At 39.5% G+C, this 23,196-nt stretch overlaps 2 protein-coding genes across 5 annotated transcripts in view; one reads left to right on the top strand and one right to left on the bottom strand.

Moving 5' to 3' along the window:
- LOC129680741 (runt-related transcription factor 2-like) overlaps nt 1-18,787 on the top strand; it is a 35,064-nt gene extending 16,277 nt beyond the window's left edge. Inside the window, 1 exon segment of the mRNA XM_055612485.1 lies at nt 18,678-18,787. Within this exon segment, the coding sequence (XP_055468460.1) occupies nt 18,678-18,736 (59 nt within the window). The 3' untranslated portion in view covers nt 18,737-18,787.
- The window catches only part of Supt3h (SPT3 homolog, SAGA and STAGA complex component), a 344,588-nt gene extending 322,346 nt beyond the window's left edge, over nt 1-22,242 (bottom strand). The window contains exons 1-2 of one of the 4 annotated variants that reach the window (XM_055612450.1): nt 22,028-22,242; nt 11,792-11,892 (exon numbers count right to left, since the gene is read on the bottom strand). In XM_055612450.1, coding sequence (XP_055468425.1) covers nt 11,792-11,892 — 101 coding nt within the window. In that variant the 5' untranslated portion in view covers nt 22,028-22,242. Of the gene's footprint in view, nt 1-11,791; nt 11,893-13,436; nt 13,481-18,843; nt 18,929-22,027 lie in introns of those variants that run through there. The other 3 variants (XM_055612473.1, XM_055612464.1, XM_055612456.1) reach the window with 3 other exon arrangements.
- Between the last annotated feature and the right edge of the window lie 954 nt (nt 22,243-23,196).

Genomic DNA, 23,196 nt, shown 5'->3' with positions numbered 1-23,196 from the left:
AAGAAATGTGTTTTTACACAATAGTGCTGTTTCCCCAGCTCAAAGTCAAGAGAGCTTACTGATTCAACCAAATATCTGCATTTTACATTTATTGTGGACATACAGTTAATGACACTGGTTGCTAACTACATAATAAAGTGCCCTCTTAGGCTTCCATTGAAGGAATGTTCTCAGGCCTTACCTTCAAAACATGTGACAGTCCTAAAGCCTGATACATAGTTCATGGACTACTCATTTGTGCGGAGACAGTACACAGTGATGTGCTTTAACTACTGCGGTTGGCAGGAATAATAAAACTTGTGTCTCATCTTAGCATCAGTGAAGGACTTCACCATATGCATGTCTGCACACTTATACCTCCATTAGGGGGTGTGTCTCTACTACTTTGGGGCTTCACTTTGATTTCCCTTCCCTACCACTGTTGTGCCCGAATCGTGATACCCCAAAAGACCACCACTAGGAGTTGAGTCCGTTGCAAACCACATGAGGATCTTTTTATTATAAGTCATTACAAGCTGCAGCTAGGGCTCACACCCCCCACCGCCAAAGCGGCGAGAGCCGAGAGCCCCGTGCACAGGTTAGTTGAGTGATTTAAAGATTCTGGTCCCTCCCAGCATGCCCAAGGCAGGGGCGATTCCTGCCTGGCAAGCATCTATTGATCAAAATGCTGCATTTTGAATTGATTGGCTATAGGAAGGTCCCCAAACCGTGAATGATCTGGTGTCCCTCCCTAGGGGGATGGGCCAGTTTCCTAGCAACTGTATCTCTATGAGTGGGGAAAGAATGCAGTAAGGTTGGTTCTTCCTCTCAGGGCATTACTGGACTTCTCCAACCACCTAGTTCAGGCCTTAAATATTAATAATAGCTGCTAATGTTTAATCTTTTACTCTCTCACCATATCCTGTTGCATTATAATCCTGCTATAAACAACCCTGACAGATGCCTCAAATCTTTTTTGGAATTAAGATACAAATGATAAAACTGGTTGCTCAACCTAATACCATTAGCTGTCCAGTCCTCTAGGACAGTGGTTCTCAACCTGTGGGTTAGGACCCCTTTGGGAGTTGAATGACCTTTTCACAAGAGTCACCTACGACTATCAGAAAACAGATACTTACATTACAAATTCATAACAATAGCAAAATTACAGTTATGAAATAGCCACAAAAATAATTTTATGGTTGGAGGTCATTACAACAAGAGGAACTGTACTAAAGGGTCCCAGCATTGGGAAAGTTGAGAACCAGTGCTCTAAGATAAAGACCTTGGACCCCCTCTTTTAGTTCACTATTCCCATTATTCCCTAAGACCTAACAAAGTAACCTATGAAATGTGTGCTAAACTTGTTTACTGTCCTTCACTTCCGGCACCACTGACTTTCTCATGGACTACAGTGATGTCTCCAGCCAGTCCATTTCACACAGTACTAATTATCCATCCTCCTCAATCAGTGTCAATGCACACCATACCTGCACCTTGGCAAACACCTTTGAAAGGTTTCCTACACCTAGGTAAAAGATTAAATACCCCAGTCATCCAACTTGCCAATCACAATATCAATCACCAGTTTTATTGGTATTTTCTACAAACAAATCTCCTTCCAGATATATTAAGCTATCTGCACCTCATTCCTACAAGGCGCTTGTGAAGCAAGTTAAGCCCAAGATGCCAAAGGGCCCCAGCCACAAACTCAGCCATCTGGCTTTCATCGCTCATCCCAAGCTTGGGAAGTGAATTCGAAACTACATGGCCAAGGATCGTAGGCTCTGCCAACCAAAGCCCAAGGTTCAAACCTAGGCAGAGTGTGCAGCTCCAATTAAGGCCCAGGCTTCTGCACCAGCTCAGGTTCCAAAGGTGCCCAAGTGCCTGTGAAAGTGTGCAGCCATACATATGGTGAGGTCCTTCACTGATCCTAAGATGAGACACAAGTTTTATTATTCCTGCTTGATCACGTGCTGTCCTTTACTTGTGGTGCTCCTTACCTGTCCTCACTCTTAAAGAAAGAGATCAAATTATTTTCATAAGATTCGTCCTCTGAGCTGAAGATCCCCTTAACCACCTCTATATTGCCATAGGAGAACAACAGTAATCTTCCTCTCCATGCTTATGTTCTCAGCCACTTACCATTCTGTCTCAATGTCTACCTGTGGGTAGTCTCCTACCATGTAAGCGTATTTAATTACTAGTTGGTGACTTGAGGAGAACTGAAGCTGCAGGATCCATTTGCCTCATGCCAAGCAGTGAATAAGCATTTTAAAGTGGCTGGTGTGGGGAAAGAGTTGATACTATAGTGAGAACTTCATCTTCCTGAACAGTCCCACAGACAACTACATACAGCAGAGCTTAAAGTATACTATGCTAAGCCCTCTATAGAGATAAGAAATATACTTATTGTATGCACCTATCTCCCATATGCAAATGCAGTACTGTACAAAATTAGATACTGCAGGGTCAATTTCTACCTTGGCAACTTAAAACCTGTAGTTTTTGTTTGTTTGGTTAGTTGGTTGTTTTTTTTTCAAACAGATCTTGCCTTGGGTTTACTTGTAAAAGCAGCATAGGACACTGGTCATCTGTAAATAGTGTGTAGGAAGGTGTATCACACCAGTCCATCTGTCTTCACATTGGCAGAAGTCTTTCCTATGGAGCCTTCACAGGGATTTAGGCAAATTTGGGACCCTGAGCTGGGGCTGAAGCCTGGGCCTTAGCTGGAGCTGCGGCCTCTGCCTTGGACTTTGGTTGGCAGAGTCTATGACCCTTGGCCATGTAGCTTCAAATCCACTTCTGAAGCTTGGGATGAGCGATGAAAGCCAGACAGCTGAGTTTGTGGCTGGGGTCCTTTGGCATCTTGGGCTTAACAGCAGTAAGCTACACTAGGGCCTTGATGGCTCTGCACATGCGCATTCATTGACTTTGCGTTGTTTGCCTGCATCTTTGTCGGGCCTTTCTTGTTGTGCTTCTTGGCAAAGCGGATGTTCCTCAGGAACTTGGGGTCAACCCCTTTAACAAATTCATATCTTTGTGACCGGGATTTCTTGATGGCATTTCTGTGCCATTTGCGGGACTAGTTGTGTGTGGTGTGGTTCTTGGACTTAGCCATGTGTGCACGGTAACCCATGTCTGCTGCAGCACCTGGGACTGTAAGAGCAAAACCTGTGTTTTCTGTGTAAGTCTCTAATGTCTCTGTACTAAGTGTACATCTATAAAATAGGAAAATGATCAAAGGATCATAAAGACACATAAAACACATACTATGTTGTATTAGCAATATAAGCACACAAGAATCCCCAATCCTTCTCTCTTCTTACATATCATCTAGTCTCACGCCTGGCATATCACAGGACTCAACAGTATATATTGAATATGGGTGGCTAGATAAATAACAATTGCTTAAATAAAAAGAAAGATTTAAAAACACATTTGGTAAGTTACAGGAAAACAAGACATGCTAAAGAAATAACATGTAAGAAAGAATACTTTTAAAATGACAACTATGATTGAAAACAAAGAAGAGTGGGAGGCACACTGTATAATTTGAAAAAAACAAACATATTTTCAATAAAAATCTCAAAAATCTGAGTTTATGACCAAACAAGGATGCTAATATTAGAGAATTAGTCACTACATTAGGCAGATAATGTGATGACACTCCACAGATTTCAGGATTAATGCAGATAAATTAACCTACAGTGAACAACTGTGTTTTTAAATAAATTCTAGCTCACTGATTTTATATATATATATATATATATACATATATATATATATACATATATATATTATGAAATGTCTCAATTTTCTTTTAAAGATATAGCTCTATGTTTTCTCACATTACAAATGTAAAATTTTACAATTCTATATACAATCTTTGGGTAATAGATGTACACAAAAATCCCTCAATATACAACACAATGACAGAAAATGAACCCAAAAGATATAGGCATGTGTCATTTTAGGCAAAATAATATCTGGTAAAGAAAAAAAAAATAAAGCCTTCCATTTATTTTTTCCCCCAGGTTTTAAAAGCTAGCATATGTTTAAAAAAAAAAAGTGCATTTCAATAACTACAATCACTACACTCAGATTGAACTACATTCTGCAACTTTCAGAACACCTTGACATTAAAGTAAACCCTTTAATATTTTTTAAGTAGGTTAATAAAAATAAATGCAAATAGGCTATACGTTCCATACATGTTAAAATACTAATATCCTTGAAGAATTCACATGGCAGAAGAAATTCAAATAAGAAGAAAACAGAATCATATATGACTGCCCTACAAGGAAAAGGCTGCTAACTTTTCTGAACAAAACCATCAAAACAAGGTTAAAGAAGGACTCACCAAACTTATGAGAATTACACTAGACTCTAATTGAGGGCTTGCCTACAGTTTCAGAGACTTAGTCCATTATCTTTATGGTGGGGACCACAGCACTAGAGCAGTACTTGAGATCTACATCCTGGTCAGAAAGACAGAGACAGACAGGCATGGCACTAGTTTTTGAAACCTAAATGCCCACCCTCAGTGATGCACCTACTTCAACAAGGCCACACCTCCTAATCCCTGGTAACAAAGCATTCATATATAAGAGCCTGGGGGCGGGGGGGGGGGGGGCATTCTTATTCAAACCACCACATCAGCATACACTAATTTTGGGAAAAAATACATTTGATAGTAATTTTTTTAAGTTATGGGCTCTTCTGTTTATTTGGTTTCATTAATTTAACATGTCAATATTTACTTAGACATTAAAATTCTAATATTTCAAATCTCTAAAATAGTCTAAAATTAGACAAAGGGTTATGTGTCAGTAATGCAGATAAGAAAACAAAAAGTGATTGCTTCATATTCTAATTCATTCAATGCACGATCGGCTAATGCTGCTACTATTCTCTCTTATTGAAAATTAACTTCTTCTGATTTGCCTTTTAAGCAAAGATCTTTGCTTTAAACTAATTTTAAGTAAAACTAGAAGGTGACTCAAATACACTCCATTTTCAAAGGTTTCATATGTCATAGGAAAAACAAGTCTTGAGCCAAAACTGCAATCAAAAGTAATGCTACCACCATAATGCAAAAGTATATATAATTAAGTCAAAGACTTTAATGTACAGTAGTGTAAACTTCCAAGAACACAGTTTGCCACAAAAGCAGTAGTATTTCTGAAAAATGAGATTCTCAAACAAAATTGGAATGTAAGGTAGGTCCATCAGACCAGAGATCCTGTATGTTGTATTCATGCCAGATCTGCAGAGTTCAGAGTGTCTATCCTACGACAGACAATTAATTTCTTGAATGAATTTTGAAAATATTTTTAAATGAGTAAACAAAAAGCAATAGTAATTAATATACAAAAATACTCAAGGGGCTAGAGAGATGGCTCAGTGGTTAAGAGCACTGTCTGCTCTTCCAAAGGACCTGGGTTCAATTGCCAGCACCCACATGGCAGCTCACAGCTGTCTATAACGCCAATTCCAGGGGATGTGACACCTTCACAGTAATGCACAGAAAATAAAAATTAAATTATACTAAAAAAATACTCTAGAACAAATGTGATCTAACAACCATTTGTTACAATATAAAGATAGTACCCAGAATAGTAAATGACCTGTATTAGGTGATTCCAATGCATACCACTAAATTCCACTTTCATCGAAGAAAAGCTAGCTCAAAGAAGAAAGGGAACTGACTTACAGAAAATAAAAGCTGTTTACCAAGAGTCACTACATTAGACTAAATGTTAAGACTTTAAATGGGACAGGAGCAACAGGGGACAAGAAGCTAACTTCAAAGCAAAGAATTACTAATAAAAATAATGGCTGGCTGCTGAAAAGTGATCATAAGTATATCATTGTGTCTTTTAAAGAAAGCTTATGGAACATGAAAGAAACAAAGCTTAATGGGTAAGGGTATTTTTATCAGCTACGTGTCAGGTTCTAATTGTCTAAAATCTGAGACATCCAGTAATATCTAAATGAATAAAATTTCATAGCAGTCTATAATAGCTGATCACAGGCCGTAGAGCACATAAAAAGATTATGCCTTGGATTAATGAAAATGCTTCAGAGGGTGTATACTATTCATCATTTTAAAATGAGTCCAATATTGTAGTGCCATATTTAAATACAAAAGTAGAATGAAAAATAAAATAAATGCTGACAGCTTAAAAAATAAGGAAAAGGGCTGGAGAGATGGCTCAGACGTTAAGAGTGCTGTCTGCTCTTCCCTAGGTCCTGAGTTCAATTCCCAGCAACCACATGGTGGCTCACAACCATCTATCATGAGATCTGGTGCTCTCTTCTGGTATGCTAGGCGTACATGCAGGCAGAACATTGTATACATAATAAATAAATCTTTAAAAAATATATTTAAAAAAAATAAGGAAAAACAAGAATTTATAGCAGAAAAATTAATAGCAATTTTAATTTATAAAATTTTAATTTTAATTAATAGCAGTAATTTATAGCAGAGAAACAGTAGAAAGGAACAAGAGACTTGATATTCAGAAGATCAGGTATTATGTCCTGAACTCATAACTAGCCACCCTGGCATAAATCAGCCCTCTTCTATTTCTTCATGAATTAATAAAGGACTGGCCTAACCAAATTCTAAGATACTCAGATTTCCATTCAGTCAATATAATTGACACTATTAAAATCAGTTTTCTTTGTTTCTGAATACCAGATCAGTGATCTGCAATTTGAAAAAAAAAAAAAAAAAGTACTAAAATTCAGTTCTATTCCTATAATCCAACAAAGTCTAATTTATAAGGCACAGTCATTTACATAGTTTTACTGAACAGCTACTGTCTATGTAAATGATTTGCATGCATTATCTGACTTATCCACCTTAGAGATGACTATTGTTCCTGCATCTTACAACATTTCAGAAATACTTAAAAACGGTTGGATTTGCCTATTTGCCAGACTTTACTACCCTCTTTCTCCCACCATCCACATGTCTTTCGTAAATATAGGTCAGTCAAGGAAGTGACAAAGAGGGATCAAGCAAATCAGAAGTCTAAACACAGAAAGCCACACTTAAAACTGTGTTCATGCATATAAGACAAAAAGCAAAATCAATGTAGTAGAGCACACCAGGAAAAGCTTTTAAAGCCCTGGAATCAGACAGTAGATGCAGAAACACACAGCAGTGTAAAAAACTAAAATAAGACCTTTTATAAGAATAGTACAATGCGTCAGAGGTATGACAGTGAGCTACTGCTGACGACTGGAATAATAACAAATTAGCAACCACCAAGGAGTGAAAAAAAATTAAAACTATGCAAACAGATAAATTTAAAAATGAAAACTAGCACAATTTATCACAGGAACAGACCACACGTGACCCCTCTGCAGTGCCCTAGAGCATCACCAGAGAAAGCCACTGAACTGTAGTGAACTCCACCTGGCATTCTCTCTGTGCGCACTCAATAGTCCTGCGTGCTCCTGATCTACTATAGAAACATGTCGACTGCCATGGTCCGAGGAAGACCCACTCTATCACTTCTCTTATGTTTACAAGTGAATACATTAATTATTCTCGGTATCTAAGCTCTATTGAATAGACACTGATGTCTATTAGTCAGAATGCAGTATTATAGATCCATTTTTAATGGCCACTTAAAACTGACCATTTCTGCCATTCAAAAACAAGAAAAATCACTACCATAATTTAAAGTTAAGGTGATAAATTGGCTAAATTTTTGCATACTGCAGTCACAGCACAATTCAACACTCAAGCAAGAAAAACAAATTTTAAAGAAAACTGAGAAGTTTTTTTTGGTCTCTAATCATACACTAGTTAGGCAACCCACTCATTAGTCTGGTTGTTTTTACTGTTTCTATCGTGGGTTGTTTCAAATAAACTTTCTAAATGTAAAATTACTTCATTAATCAACTTTAAAAGTAAGATGATTGCAAAGACCCATGTCTGAAATCTGAGAATACAGCAAAAAGTAAAAAAAGAAGGGAAAAATGAAAGTGCTTGAAAGTTGCACTCAGAATTTGTTTTGGAGCTTGTTGAAATGATTCCTAAAAATTTGTCTGGAAGCATAAAAATAAGAAGGGGCCAAAAATACTTTAAAAAGAAAACTTATGCGGATGGTCCTGAACTGTAACACCAAATATTAAAACATATTAAGAAGCTATACTAACTACAATAATGCAGCTGGCAAAGAAAGAGAGGGCTCGGCTAGACAAAGCAGAACAGCAAAGGGAATCACTTATTATCTGATGAAGGGAGAATTTCAGCTGGAAGGGAAGGAAGGCTTATGGAATTTGTGGTGGTATCAAATAGATTTGAAGCAAAATTGCTTTCACTTAGAACCCGCCCTGACAACATAAAACAACAACAAAATGGATTAGATATTAAACTGTGGAAATCAAAGCCTGAAATATAGAAAAGTGCATTGGAATTCTATATAAAGACTGAGAGGACTTCATGTCCAAAGTCGAAGCAACAAGATTGTAAAGCTAAGTAAGCTACATTAAAAAAAAGAAGAAAAAAATTCACACACTTTTAAAATCACTAACTGATCCTTAGAAAGAAACCAAATATCGTGTGGAAGAGAATGACAAATGGGATCCACAAAAGGGAAGCTTTCTTGAAATAGTAAGTCTCTAATAAACTACAGGAAAACAAGCTGGTATAAACTGTGCTAATAAGAACATACAAACACACACACACGCTACACACAAATACATAAACACACACAAACCTAAGTGACCACAATATGTTGAAAGTCAGTGTCCTAGTTGTTAGACAACACAACACCATGTCTTCACTGCTGTCAAATGAGAGCTAGACTGGGGAGGAGCAGGGGAAGGAAACACTCTCAGAATGAGAGAAAAATGTGTATCAGTTCAGGGGAAAATGTAAAAGTTACTTCCAAAAGAGGATTGGACTCAAAACTTGTTCTTGACTTTAAGGTAATAGGCACCAGTATTTTATTTCATACTTTTAATAGTACTGGAAAACCTAGAAATAACACCAGGGGCTTACTAGAATTTAAGAACACACAAACTGTCCATAATATACTGGAGTGGGGTGGAGCAGCAGACATTACAAAAGTAATGTAAAAGTACAAAAGTACTAAGAACCACCAAAAAAAAAAAAAAAAAAAAAAAATAGAAACGCTGCAGAGATGCTCAGCAGTTATTTCAGAGGACCCAGGCTAGATTCTGGGTGCCGACCTGGTGGCTCACAAGCAGCTGTAACTCCAGTCACAGGTCACCAAGCCAAGCGGTGCGCAGCAGAGAGATGCACAAAGACAAAACACCCATACACACAACATGAAACAAAAAGGAATCAGCCCACACACATAGACACCCCTGGTGCACAACCTGCCCTTGGCCAGAGACTACAGTAGGTTCTTTTCTGTGTCTGTATGACCCTTCTGCCTTCTCTAACTCAGGTAACTCAGTAGCCACTCTCAGGTTCTTTGAGGGATGGAAAGACTCACTTCAGTTTGTTAAGTTCTGTATGTATTAACAGAACTGAACAGCTTTAACTGTGATTGACAACTGGATGTTTGTCAGTGATACCAATCCTTGGAGAGACAGTAAGCAGTACTCCACAGGGCAAACAACTTACTACTAGTTAACAGACAAAAAAAAAAAAAAAAAAAAAAGAACAGCAGCATAAGAGTGGAAAACAGCAACACAAACAGACTTAGAACTGCCAAACAGCAGCAGGAAGGATTTAAAGTGAAATGCTACCAGCATGCAGGAGATTGCATCTGCACCTTCCTCATCTGAAAACCCACACACCAAGGACTGCATGTATACTGATTCCACTTACATACAATTTAAACTCTGAGATTTTTAAAGTAATAGGGAATATTGACAAATCTAAAAAGAGCCTGTCCTTTTAGCTCAAGCTCCCTTTTGGAGACGAAATTCCTAAGGGGAAAAACTTCAGCCTGTCAGTGCTGAAAGTACTATTAGGAGTGGCCTCTCCCTGAGGTCTAAAATGAAGGAAAAGTGCACACGTATTCCAGAGTCACAGCCAACAATAACCTTTACATTCTGAATCCAGCTTAGGTAGATCATTTGGGAAGACGTGTGCAAAAGTATTTAATACAAAGTGCTGAATGTAGTATTCTTTTCTTTTTCTCAACTTTCTTAAACGGTCTTTGGTCGATAGATGTAATTATTAGGCACAAGCACTCTCAAGTTTCTATTTTCCATTTATAGAGAGCTGGGTTTTATAGCTCAGAGGTCAACTTCTGCAAAAACCTAGACAGTCAGTTAGTATTTTTAGCTTCATAGGCCACAGGATGTCTGCCACAAATACCTAGCTCTGCCATGTAGCATGGAGACAGCAGTGAGCAACAGGTAAATGAGTGTGTATCACTGAGGTCCAAATGAAACAGGTCACCTGGCTACAGTGTGCTGACTCATGCTATACATCATCTGGTGTTTTACTGACTAAATTATATATTGTTTTCATAAATTTTATAAGGTTAGCTTCAAAATATTTGTTTTTTTTTTTAAGAAAAGATCAAACAAAACTGTGAAAGGATAATTATTGTTAAATAGATAAAGGATTTATGAGGTATGTTATGCTATAATTTTAAGAATTGGAAAATGTCCAAATTAACAGTCCAAAAAACACAAAGTAAACTTAGTATCTCAAAAAAAAGATATTCATTACTTTATCATAAAGTGCATACCTAAAATTTTAAGTATACTTAATATAAAAGACTGAAAAAAAAACCATTAAACTATAATTAAAAAACTTAAACAAATATATAAATATATAAACTCTTAAAGTTTTCCACAATTTAAAATATAGGCAGGTTCACAAAATTTAGCTTCTAAATTAGTGCTTACCCCATCTTAGCAATCACAAAGTGTTATCAATTTTTAGTTTCAGAACATAATTTTTATTAGAAATAAATTATATTTCACATAAAAGTTTAGTAATTTCCAAATAAGGCCTAAATTTTTGTTTCACAGTTTTAAATTCTAAGAACTCAATATTTATAGATGACCCACACATACAACCAAAGTTGTCAAAGATCCTCAACAATTAAGAAAACAAAAACGGGAGGGTCTGGGAGGGGTACAGGGATGGGGCTACAATAAGAATGTAAGGTGAATTTTAAATTTTTTTAATTTTTTGTAAAAGAATATAAAGAGATGCTGAGAGAAGAAAAGTCTGAGATACTACGGCGTTAATGCTTTCAATATTTATAGTTTCTTTGAAGTCTACTGAGAAACTATCAAATGTGACCAAATTCAACAAAATTTTTTGCTTTGAACTACTATTACCACACAGTAGAGTCAAGCCATTAAAAAGGCTATCAATACACACATGGGAAGGTATTTAAACTTTCACCAGAAATAGTCTTTTAAACTTCCTGATAAATCACTGGAAAGGAACTAATGTTGTTTTGTCACCTCTTCCTATAGACACCCGTCTCCTAAAGCAGTGGGAAAGAACTCAGTCCTTACATGGTTCTCTAACTAACCTGCCACCCCACGCAAGTAGCAGGCAGTCTCACTCACTGCAAGCTGACATAGCCTTCAGGAAGGATTCTTAAACAAATGTGCAATTCCTCAAAGAGTCAATATGTGTGGGTTTGTTGTTTTTTTTTTTTAATGTGTTATGTGTCTCACAACAATCTGAAATGCAATGGTTCAAGTATTACCAAAACTAAAAACTACTTGGAATGAGGCTCACAGAATTAGGAGAAGAGAAAAACTGCAAACTTCTGAAAACAGTTTGACAGTCAATTTCCTTCTTCAACATTAGTCAACTCATACTGTGTGAAGACATACTCACATCATGCTCTGCAGCTCCGCAGCGAAGCTTATAGCTTTCCCTGTGTTTCTTCCGCTGCTTGAAGTGGCAGTAGACATCGGGCTAGCTGCAGTATTATTCATCTAGAGTAAAAGAAAATAAATACATAAATCTTTAGACACATATTTACCTATAAAAAGTACACAAAATAGAGGCAATTTTAAATTACTTCAAAAAGTACAGAAACTTTCAAATTTCTGATTAATTTCAGTTTTGTATTAATCCAACTTTTTTCTACTTAATGTCTTTATTCAAATAAAAAGTACAGTAAGGAAAAACTGTTTAGTCAGCTCAGGTATCAAACAACTGCCGATGTGACTAGCACACATTCAATACCTACTCTACAGTAATTAAGAACAGGAATACTCATTAAACTACTTTGGCATAGCTCGGTAGTTCTCCAGAGCATGGCACACCACCCAAAATCTACTTAGCAATTCTCCAATAGCCCCTTAATACACATTCCCCCGGTCTCACATAGACCAATACAAACTAAAGTCACTCTGGGAGCTGGAGAGTTGACTGTGGGTAAGTGGCGGCTTTGCAAGCACAAGAACCCAAGTTCAAATCCCAGCACACACATGAAGGATGGCTCAGCAGCAACTCCTGTGACCCGCAGCACTGGAGGAGAGAGATGCAAGTGGATCCTGATGCTCTCTGGCAAGCCAGTTTAGCTGAACTATAGTGCTCTATGATTTGAGGAATGTTGAGGACTGATCTATTCTGAATTAATATAAAATGATAATAGAGCTGTTGCTCTACAAGGTATGACAACATAGCTAAGCATGACTGAACACTAACACTGGACGCACCTAGGATAGAATGCAGCATCTGCTTTGGACAGTTTTTAAATAGAAATATTGTTTTGAGTAAACTAAATAATGTGGAGAAGTGACTGAAAAGGACAATCTAATATCACCCTCTGATCTACCTTTTCAAGGACCTCCCAACTCCCTACCCCAATAATTCTCCAGGTTCCAAAACAAGGAGAAATGTTAACCTCAGGGATTCCATATAAATCCCAGCCTCCCAAAATCAGGATTTCAGATTTGATATGCATGCGGTTCTGTGGGACTATACTATGGAAAAAACTTTTAAGTGAGACACTGCTGAAAAAAGATCTGTCCCTTTCTTCAGTTTCAGGTCCAGTCACCTTGTTTTTAGTTCTCTAAAGAGGATATATTTCATAGAGCAGATTTATATGAAGGGCCAGGCCCTAGGTTTGATGCCCAGGTTTCTTTCAGTTACTTCCCCACTAGCAATGCTTCCTATCAAGGGTATTTATTGGTAAGAGGTAAAGGGTCCCGATCCAAATTTATTGTAACCACAATCATCCTTTCACAGACAAGTTGCTTAATTTCTAAATCAAACAGGTGAATCATATTTTTCTTGACATGATGAGCTGATAGCTCATTAGACTCTCCAAAATAATTCTTTCCTGTACCGACATTTTGTTTGATGGTTTAGATAATTACTTCTTTATACATTAACTTCTTTACACATCAAAGTCCTATCATCCCAATGCTTTATTTCCTTTCTTCTAGACATAAAAAAAGTCTGTTAAAAGCAGAAGCACTCAAGTCAATTTTCACTAATAAACACAGTTAACATGGAACTGAAAACCTACTGTAATCTTCTCAATGGGTTAATGTCCTGCAGTTGTTTCAGCTTTCCTCAAGATGCAGCTGCTCGCCATATTTTATAAAATGAATTCAGATGTGCAGATTGAAACCTAGATCATTTCAACATGCCAGTTTAAATGTGGACCCCAGGAAAAAGTTCATTTCTGATTACTACTGTATTAACCTGATCACTAAACCAATAGTCAATGCTGTGCCACATCTGGAAATTTCCATTCCAGAAAATAAAATTTTGTGTTTATTTCATCTAAACATATAGGTGTATGTGTGTATATATGTAAGCATGCAAATTCCTTTCATTAGAAAGTATTGCTACCAAACACACAAAGTTCTAATTGTAGCAAAGGGTAAAGAGACATCACAAAAGTAAATCACATAGAATGCAGTGGAGTTACTGGGTGTTCATTAATGAACATATTTTGTTGCAAACATGACCAAGAAGACATCCCATGAAAAACATCTTTCATCAGACACCTCAAAGAACTGGGACTCTTATTATGAGTTTCTGTACCCTAGAAGTAATATCAAAATCTAGGCTATAAGTCTAATAGCCAAACTGCAATTAAGAGACATAATGTAAATGACCATTCTCCTACTATATCACTGGCAAGAAACAGTAAGTTAGACCCATGTACTTACTCTACCATCTACAGAGTCTCAGTCCTAACATCTCATAACTTAGCATCTCATAATTGAAATAAGTTTTTATAATTAGAACATTTTTTAAAACCCCAAAAGCAAGAAAAATCATAGGTGAGTCAACATTAGTACATACCCTGTTTTTGTTTTGTTTTTTTAAAAAAAATCAAGTTACATCATAAGCTAAATTTCTATATGAAAAATACCAAATGATCAATCACTACAAATGCAAAAATGCAAAAGGCATAAAGTATCTATACAATGTCTATAGAATGCAGAATAAACAAGTTTTCTAGACATGGGCAAAATACATCCAGCGTCCTTGCTATAATATAGCACAGGAGGCCTCTAGTCCAATTCCTGATAGAGTCCTCTTTTCTATTTGAAATCTCATGAGCCAGGACATCAGTTTCTTTCATTTCAGCATTCTGGCCTTCCATACCACCATTCTTTCAGCTCTGCTAATAGCAGCCATGTCCAACCTTCAGCCTCCAAGCTACACATATCCCAGCATAGCTATGAATATAGCTAGGCAAGATTTTTAGATGATAGCTTCACATTAATATCAACAGGTTAGGTATCTGTGGCTTATAGCACTCAGGGGTTTTCCCTAGCCCATAGGTCCAAACTCTTCCAAATTCTTTCTACAAAACAGTTCCAAGGGCCTACAAGACACATGGTCAGGTAGTCACAACGAACATTTCTAGCAATTTTCTCTTTCTCAAGGCTATAACAAAATGTCTGACAAATGCAACTTAAAGAAAGTCTTATTTTGGCTCACAGAAGGGATACAGTCAGTCACAATGGTGAGGTCATAATAGTAGCTAGTCACACTGATCCACCACCAGAAAGCAGATACAGATGAATACTGGTGTTCATGTTTCCTTCCTTCTTTGCGTTAAGTTTGGGACACTATCCTATAGGAGGGTGCTACCCGAATTTAGGTGGGTCCTCCCTCCTCAGTTAAAGGTCTTTGGAAACACCCTCTAAATCCAGTCCTATTGACAATGAAGATCCACCATCATGATCGGTTAATACAACTTTAGTGAATATGAATTATTTTGTTCTCATTCTAAGCTTTGTCCCACACTAAATTCCTCCTCCAATAACTGGCAGATGACAGCGTCTCTTAAATGACATGGAAATAGAAACTCATCATTGATTTATTCCTTCACTCTCCCCTATAAAAAGTAACATGCCGTCGATCTTCTCTTCTTACCATAAAGGCAATGACAATGTCTTTTTTAAAGCCCAAACTATACATATTTTCCATTGTAAAAGGCAAACAAACATTCTTCTCTGTCCTCAGAACTTAAAAGTCCAAAAAATAAAAAAATAAAAAAAAGTTATAGGGAAAGGGTAACACTCAAAAACAATTGGAAGTGGTGTCATAAAAACAAATTAAACAAATGGATTTCAACTACAAGATGACAATTAATATAAGACCTGAGAAAATGCAAGAGACAGTGCTCTCAAGAATCTGTACGCCAGAACAGGGCCCTGAGACCACTGTGTGTACACTGGTGTGAGCAGAGGCTAAAAGCAAGAGAAAGTAAGATCTGAGAGTCTAGAGGAGTAAGTATATTAAAAAGTCTAGAGGGTCACTGGAGGTTAAATTTTACTGCGTGATTACATAAAGATACCGGAGAATGTTTTTGTTTTTGTTTTAAGATAGACCCAGGAAAGCAGAAGCTACTGAAATTGTATGTCAATGGTTTTGATTAGACAAGAGATGTCAGTGGTTTTGATTATTGTAGCAAGTGGAGATAAGAACATATTTTGAATGCAGAGTTGACTTGTAAAGTTGACACTGGGAATGTGAGAAGAGAAAGATGACTCTGGCTGGGAACCCTAGAAACTAACTAAATCATGCTACCATTTGTTAAGAGGAAGCTTGGGAATGTGGAAAAAAAAAACATGACTTCAATTAAGAACATATTAAGACAACTATTAGATAGTCAAATGGAGGGGGTCCTACAAAGCTTTGCGAGGGATGTTAAAAGTAAAAGGTACAAGGCTGACAAATTGATATCTTATAAAGTGAATGCTGTGGCGACGGGAGTTTGGTTGATTTGGTTTGGCTTGCCTTGGTTTGGTTCAGTGACAATGTCTTTCTTGCTTTGATGGCCTTGAATTGCCTCAAACTTACAAACCTGCCCCAGCCTTCTGAGTACAGAGATTAGAGGCATGTATCACCACACCTGACTGGACAAGGACTTTTTTTAATTTTTATTTTTTATATTAATTACAGTTTATTCATTTTGTATCCCAGCTGTAGTCCCTCCCTCATTCTCTCCAAATTCTACACTCCCTCCCTCATTTCCTCCCATGCCCCTCTCCAAGTCCACTGATAGGCGAGATCCTCCTCCCCTTCCATCACTATCAAGTCTCATCAGGACTGGTTGGATTGTCTTCCTCTGTGGCCTGGTAAGACTGCTCCCCACTCAGGGGAAGGTGATCAAAGAGCCAGCCACTGAGTTCATGTCAGAGAACTCAGTTCCTCATACTAGGACACCCACTTAGATGCTGAGCTGCTTATAGGCTACATCTGAGCAGGGGTTCTAGGTTATCTCCATGCATGGCCCTTAGTTGGAATATCAGTTTCAGAAAAGACCCCTGGGCCCAGATTTCTTGGTTTGGTTGTTCTCCTTGTAGAGCTCCTTTCCGTTCCAGTGCTTTCTATCTCCCCCTTCTTTCATAAGATTCCCTGCACTCTGCCCAAAGTTTGGTTATGAGCCTCAGCATCTACTTTGATATACTGCTGGATAGAGTCTTTCAGAGGCCCTCTGTGGTAGGCTCCTGTCCTGTTTCCTGTTTTCTCCCTCTTCCAATGTCTGTCCCGTTTGCCTTTCTGAATGAGGACTGATCATCTTACCCAGGGTCCTCCTCCTTGCTTCTTTAGGTGTACAGATTTTAGTATGTTTATCCTATATTGTATGTCTAATATCCACTTATAAGTGAGTATATTCCATGTGTGTCTTTCTGCTTCTGGGATGCCTCACTCAGGATGATCTTTTCTAGATCCCACCATTGGACAAGGACTTTTTGCTTAAAGGAATAACTAACCAACATATTAGAACCTATGGTATAAGGTAGATGGTATAAGGATTAGAACCTATGGTATAAGCATCAACCAATATCCCAGGTTCACTTCCTCCATCTTTCAGGAAGAATTTCTGTCTTTTTCACAAAGGTGTTACAAAGAACACAATGCAATAGGGACTCAAAAATATATTTGAATTGAAAATAAAAAAATTCATAAAATGGGATAGGCCAATTTCTCAGTGACATAGCACTTGCTTTAAATGAGTCCCCAGGAATGTACACCCACTAACAAGACATACAACTTGTTAGCTAATGATGAGCAATTAACATTAACTTACAGATATCAGAGTCCTCTCCTACACAAACATGGGAGAATCATATATGTTTTTGTCCTTAGTCTCAGCCTAAATTTCTACTCAATGTGCTTTCATACATATTACTGTCTTTTTAAAAACATTTGTTCTAAAAAACTGATTATTTACAAAAAGTATATCAAAAATATGCTGCACCCAAAACACACAGCAGCTATACTGGCAAATGTCGCATCAAACTCACTTTTCCAACAGTAAAAAATACTGTTTTTACATAAAACTCAGTGACTTAATTTGGTGTTTTTCAAGTATGTGGGAAATCTGGCCATCACTTGACAATCCTAATAGTAAGTGCTACGGCATTAAACAAGAATATTTTTTAAATGAGAGGATATTTTTAAACATTACAATACTCCTCTAGTCTTGAATCGTGTTTTAGAGATGGTCTTATGAGAAAGCTAGTATTAAGCATTCAACCAAATGTCTGACGTAGTTAAAGCAGTCTGTGGGGCTTATAGCAATGGATGTGTATAAAGAACTGATGGATTTGGGCTTTATAAAAGGTCTTTCCTGCAAAAACTAACATTTTCGTTGCTTTGGTTTTTTTTTTTTTTTATCCACAATCACCTTACAAGGCCAGAACTTTCCCACCACTGATGAGGAAACTAAAAATACTGGTTAAAGGTCTCAGGTCTAATTGTATTAATTTCTTTTTTTAATGTAAGGCTTTAGGCTAGAAAGCTGGCTTAGTGGTTAAGAGAACCTCTTCCAGAGGCCCCAAATTCAGTTCAGGTTCAGGTAACTCTAGTTCCAGGAAGATCCAACAACCCTGCCCTCTGCCAGTACCCACAAAGACATGTAAGTATATTCATAATTCAAATAAATCTTTTTCAAAGAGAAAAGTAGCTGACAACTATATATAGACTCTTATCTTAATAAAAATCATCAATTTTTAGTGCCTATATTTTTCATTTGTAATAGATGCCTATCTTGTGATACTCTGAAATAATACAAAATTATTAGAGTTACAATCATTGCAGTCAGGGGTTGACACTGTTATCTCAAAGACTAGTAAATTTAAATGCTTTGTTCAAATAATAAAACTCCAGGCAATGGCTAAACAGAAGGCAAAGACTTAACTATGTAAACTGGTGGGAGGGGACCACAGATATGAGCAGGCTTCAAACCATAGTTTGAAAATCACTAATTTCATCCAAATCCCTCATTTTTCAGGTGAGGAAACTACAGCCCAGAGGGGTTTCTTGAACTACCAAGGATACACCACTATTTAGTGACACAACCTGGGACTAAAACTGAGGTCCCCCTGACTCCTGGTCCAGAATCCTTTCTACTATACAACGAGGAACACACAAATAAAAGTGGATCATAATTAACTCACCAGAACTCCACAAGGTGTCTGTCACAGTGAACTTTGTTGGGAACTATCTGCTTATGTCCACCCACAGTGTAGCAGGAAAGAGCTGAGCTCCACAGCTCAAACACAGGCTCTAAGGCTTATCATGTGACCTTGGGCAAGAAACTTAAAATCTTCTCTCCTAGGGTTCATGAAATAATGATTAAGACCTGATACACAGAAAGCGCTCAGTACCTGTGATACATGATAATGAACATAAGCAAAGGCTCAGCTCTTTAAAAACATGTCAGGGTTCTCATTAAGCAAGCTCAAAGAAGGAAGGTCATGAGTTGGGTAGTGTTTTCAAGACTAACCTAGCAGGATCGCATGAGACATACGGGGTTTGGTGGCAAAGCTGATGACATTTTAAAAAAGCAAACTGAACAGTTCATCCTCTTCAAATATGCATTCAGTTAACACAATAATGCAATGGATGAATTCTTTCTCATAACATGTGAACTATAAGCAAAATTACTTAACATTCTAATACATGAAAAGCATATTTCTGATTGATTTACTATCTGATGTCACAAAAAAAATCAATTTCAACAGGAATATTCAATCTTCTGGAATGATGGAATGTACTGGAATATCTGTAGTCCCTTACACCAAAAGATTTTTTTTCTTCCCTAAAGAGAAGGAACAATCTCACTACCTATGATTTCTAAACAATTTAAAAAGTTAAATTACTTGACTAAAGTGGCCAAGTCACTCTCTGGCTTTATTCCAGTAAACACAACAACCTGGACTTTGAACAAGTGTATTCTGAAGCCGGCATATGGCTAATCACTCCAAGATTGTGTTAAGAATTTTGGCAAGCCTAAAAAGTGTGGCCATGTTAGCTCGGTTCAAACTGGAACATTTTCGGTAGTATGAAAAGGGCTCTAGAAGAAAGCAAGCATGCTGCAACATAGAGATCCCAGAAAAATTCAGATAGTCTACTTAAGACCAGCTCAGCATAATTTGCATGTCATGAACTACTGCATATGATGTAGCTCAAAAGCTTTAAGCAGCTATTCCAGAACCAGCTTGTTATCGTCAGCCTTGAGGCCAAGGGCAACATTTTACAAATATCAAGCCAGAGTTCAGGGTGCTATCTACCAGGGCAGTTTTGTTTTGTTTTGTTTTTTTCTTCTTAGGGTTTATTTTCAAAGACTGGGTGCATACTGGCTTAGTGGCAGAGCACACACTTAGTGTATGGGAGGGCCTGGGTTCAATCCCCAGCACAGAAAGGGAGGGAGGGAAGGAAGGAAGGAGGGAGGGAGGGAGGGAAGGAAGGAGGGAGGGAGGGAGGGAGGGAAGGAGGGAGGGAGGGAGGGAGGGAGGGAAGGAAGGAAGGAAGGAGGGAGGGAGGGACGGAGGGAGGGAGGGAGGGAGGGAGGGAGGGAGGGAGGGAAGGAAGGAAGGAAGGAAGGAAAAATAGGGAGGGAGGGGAAAAGTTTTATTTTCAAGATTTACAAACTCAGTTGAAAAAACAGGCATATTTCAAAGACAAGCAATCTCATAACACATTTATTACCAAATTTTACTTTTTCTCTTCAGAAGTTCGAATATGGATACTAAAATGACTTCTAAGATTGCTCAAACGTTACTTCTATAAATTAGTAAACTGCTTTATTATTAAAAGTTTAAGGGGGAATCACCACCTTTTAAATGGGGAGAAACCCACAGCAATAAAAAGAGTTGAAAGTTTTCACTAAGAACTAACCAACTGATAAACGACAATGGAGACCCACAGATGATTAAAGACAGCTCTAGTTAGCACTGCTGTCTTTCCAACTGAATCTGGCATTGGCTTTAGAACCAAGGCGTGAGAGTATCTTACTTTAATTTGCCAAGCTGTAAACATATGCTAATAGACCCATGCTTTGAATGAAAGGCATTATTTGGACATAATTATGATTCCTTAAAGCATAAATATTTCAAAAGCTGGCCTCTCTGATTTAAAACTTAACCAAACCAAAAACTGTAACCAGCTCTCAGTTGTTCAGACCTGTGTGGTCCCACGCAATAACCACCCACCGTTCGCGGGTGTATGTGCGTGTGTGTGTGTGTGTGTGTGTGTGTGTGTGTGTGTGTATACTTGCAATTAGTTTGCTAAGCAATTAAAAATCAAGCTCATCAGTAACACCTGCTGCATTTCAAGTGCTCAAAAGCCACCTGCCCCTGGAGGCTACCATATTGGTAGCCCCACAGTATATAACACTTCCAACTTGACAGAAAGTTCCATTGGGTAGTGCAGAAGAGGATGCGGGGTGGGGGTGCCAGGGGCCACTTAAATCAGCATGATGGTACCTTCCGGTTTTGCCAAGTATTAGCTAGAGACTGTCCCTTAGTCAAATTCTCTGGAACACGCAGAAATTCAACCAATCATTTCTTCCTTCAAGTAAATCTCTTAACCGTGATCATCTGCTCTTCGTTGGGGCGGAGGGGGGGGGGGTGAAGAAAATACTGAGAACCCAGGTCTTCTTCTAACGCGTTTCTTTCTGAGTTTATACTAACTCCTGGAACACGATGCTAGTTTATCCGGGTGTACAGAAACAACACGGCTAACTGGGATCCTGTCTGAACGTCAAAGATATTCCACTATCCCTGTAACTATCATTGGTCGCATCGACTGTCCTGACCTTCCACTGAGAAGGCAAGATGACAATTATCTTAACTTGGCGCTCAAATGTAGTCAGTCACAGCTGAGAACTCTGCCGGCGCTGACGTACCACGCTTTTAGCACACCTATACGCTCCCATAAACCTTGAGTTTTGAGCTAGGCTCTGATGATCCCCACTTACACCCCCAGATCACTAGCCAGCAAAACCGTTTCTTTCTCCAGGGGCCTCAGAGGCGGGCGGTGACCACAGCACCGCCGTGTTCTCTGTCCCTCTCCCTTCCACTCCTGCTACCTAACTTCCAGGAGAGCAGAGCTTTCCACCTTGAAGGGCTGCCCTCCCCATCGCAACCTGGGTGACACGCGGAAGGTGCCTCTCCGCCTAGCCCCGAGGCTCCCTTCGCCCCACGCCCACCAACGACGGGGAGGAGCCACGGCGCACCCCACGCTCGGCGGCCTGCCGCGAGCTGGGCCCGCCGCCCCGGGCCAGACCTTTGGCCGCCACGTCCCTGGCACTCCCCAGGACCTCGCCCCGCTCCCCGCCGCCCCCACGCGCCCCACAACCTCTGCTTAAGACACGTGGAGGCACGGCTGCGCGTCCCGCGTGGAGACTGAGAGGGGACAGAGATGGCGCGGTGTCTGCGGCGGCGGCGGCCCCGGGACACGAAGGGCGGGGAGGTGGGGGTGGGGAGGAGAGTTGGGGGCCAGAGGCTGTAGAAAGGGAAAAGGTGACTGAGCTAGGCTGGGGGAGGGGGCGCCGCAAGATGGCGAGAACGCCACTATGAGGGGCGGGGCGGGGGTAGCGAAGCCTGAGGAAACTAGACGGACGGGCCGACCCACGCGGCGAGAGCGCATGCGCGCCGGCTAGGGGGCGCCCGCGGCCGCGGCGCGGCTCCCGCTACTTCCGCCACACTCCAGGGGCGGGGCGTCGCGTTCCCGCCACAGCGGAGGGAGCCGCGCGCAGCCACGCGGCGGAGCCGCAGAGCGGGAGTAACCGAGTGGCAGGTCGGGCTGCGGGATCGGATCGGGGATGCCGCGTGTAGACTCTGCAGTGTGTAGAGCCTGAGGATGTTTTTTTAAGGAGTCGGTGAGCTGCACTGGAGCTTTGTCGGTGCAAAAGTTTGTCATTGCAAGGTTCTCATCAGGGGGCGGGTGGCCAGGATTGTTTCCAGTGACACAAGGGGTGCAGAGTTCTGAAGAAACGCGCCTCGTAGAAGCGCTGTGGGACCGTTGTGGTACCTTGAAACACCAGCTTCATTCCATGCCACCTACACCTACCCGCACTTGCTCAAAGTCAAAAGCCAGTGACAACTGATTCCCAAAGTTTTTTCCCCAGTTCGTTTCTACTAAACTGCCGTGAAGACAGGAGACAGACTATCCAAAGAAATTAAATTCCATGCAGTTCATTTTAATTAAAATTTTGCTGAATTATTGTCACTGCACAGGCGTTCCACCTCCAGAGACAAAGACTAGATTTGGCTTACAAAGTATAACTGTCAGATTCTTAAGAAAGTCTGGGGCAAATGGCTCTCTGTGGTGCCTGTTTAATTTGCCAAAGCACGCGCTGGCCTCCAGGCATCCTCACTTATCACAAGTACCCGTTCTCACCCTGCCCCCTACCCTAAACCTCTCGAGCTCATGGGCTTCCCTTCTCAAGCTTCCCTTATAACTCTACTGTTAGAGCTGTGCACTCTCCTGGCCTCTCTCTCTCATACACCCTCTTAGTCTTCCTT

This window comes from Psammomys obesus, unplaced genomic scaffold (assembly GCF_907164565.1).
Source record: "Psammomys obesus unplaced genomic scaffold, mPsaObe1.curated_primary_1811, whole genome shotgun sequence".
In the NCBI taxonomy this organism is placed as follows: domain Eukaryota; kingdom Metazoa; phylum Chordata; class Mammalia; order Rodentia; family Muridae; genus Psammomys; species Psammomys obesus.
This window is presented reverse-complemented; position numbering and strand designations above follow the sequence as displayed.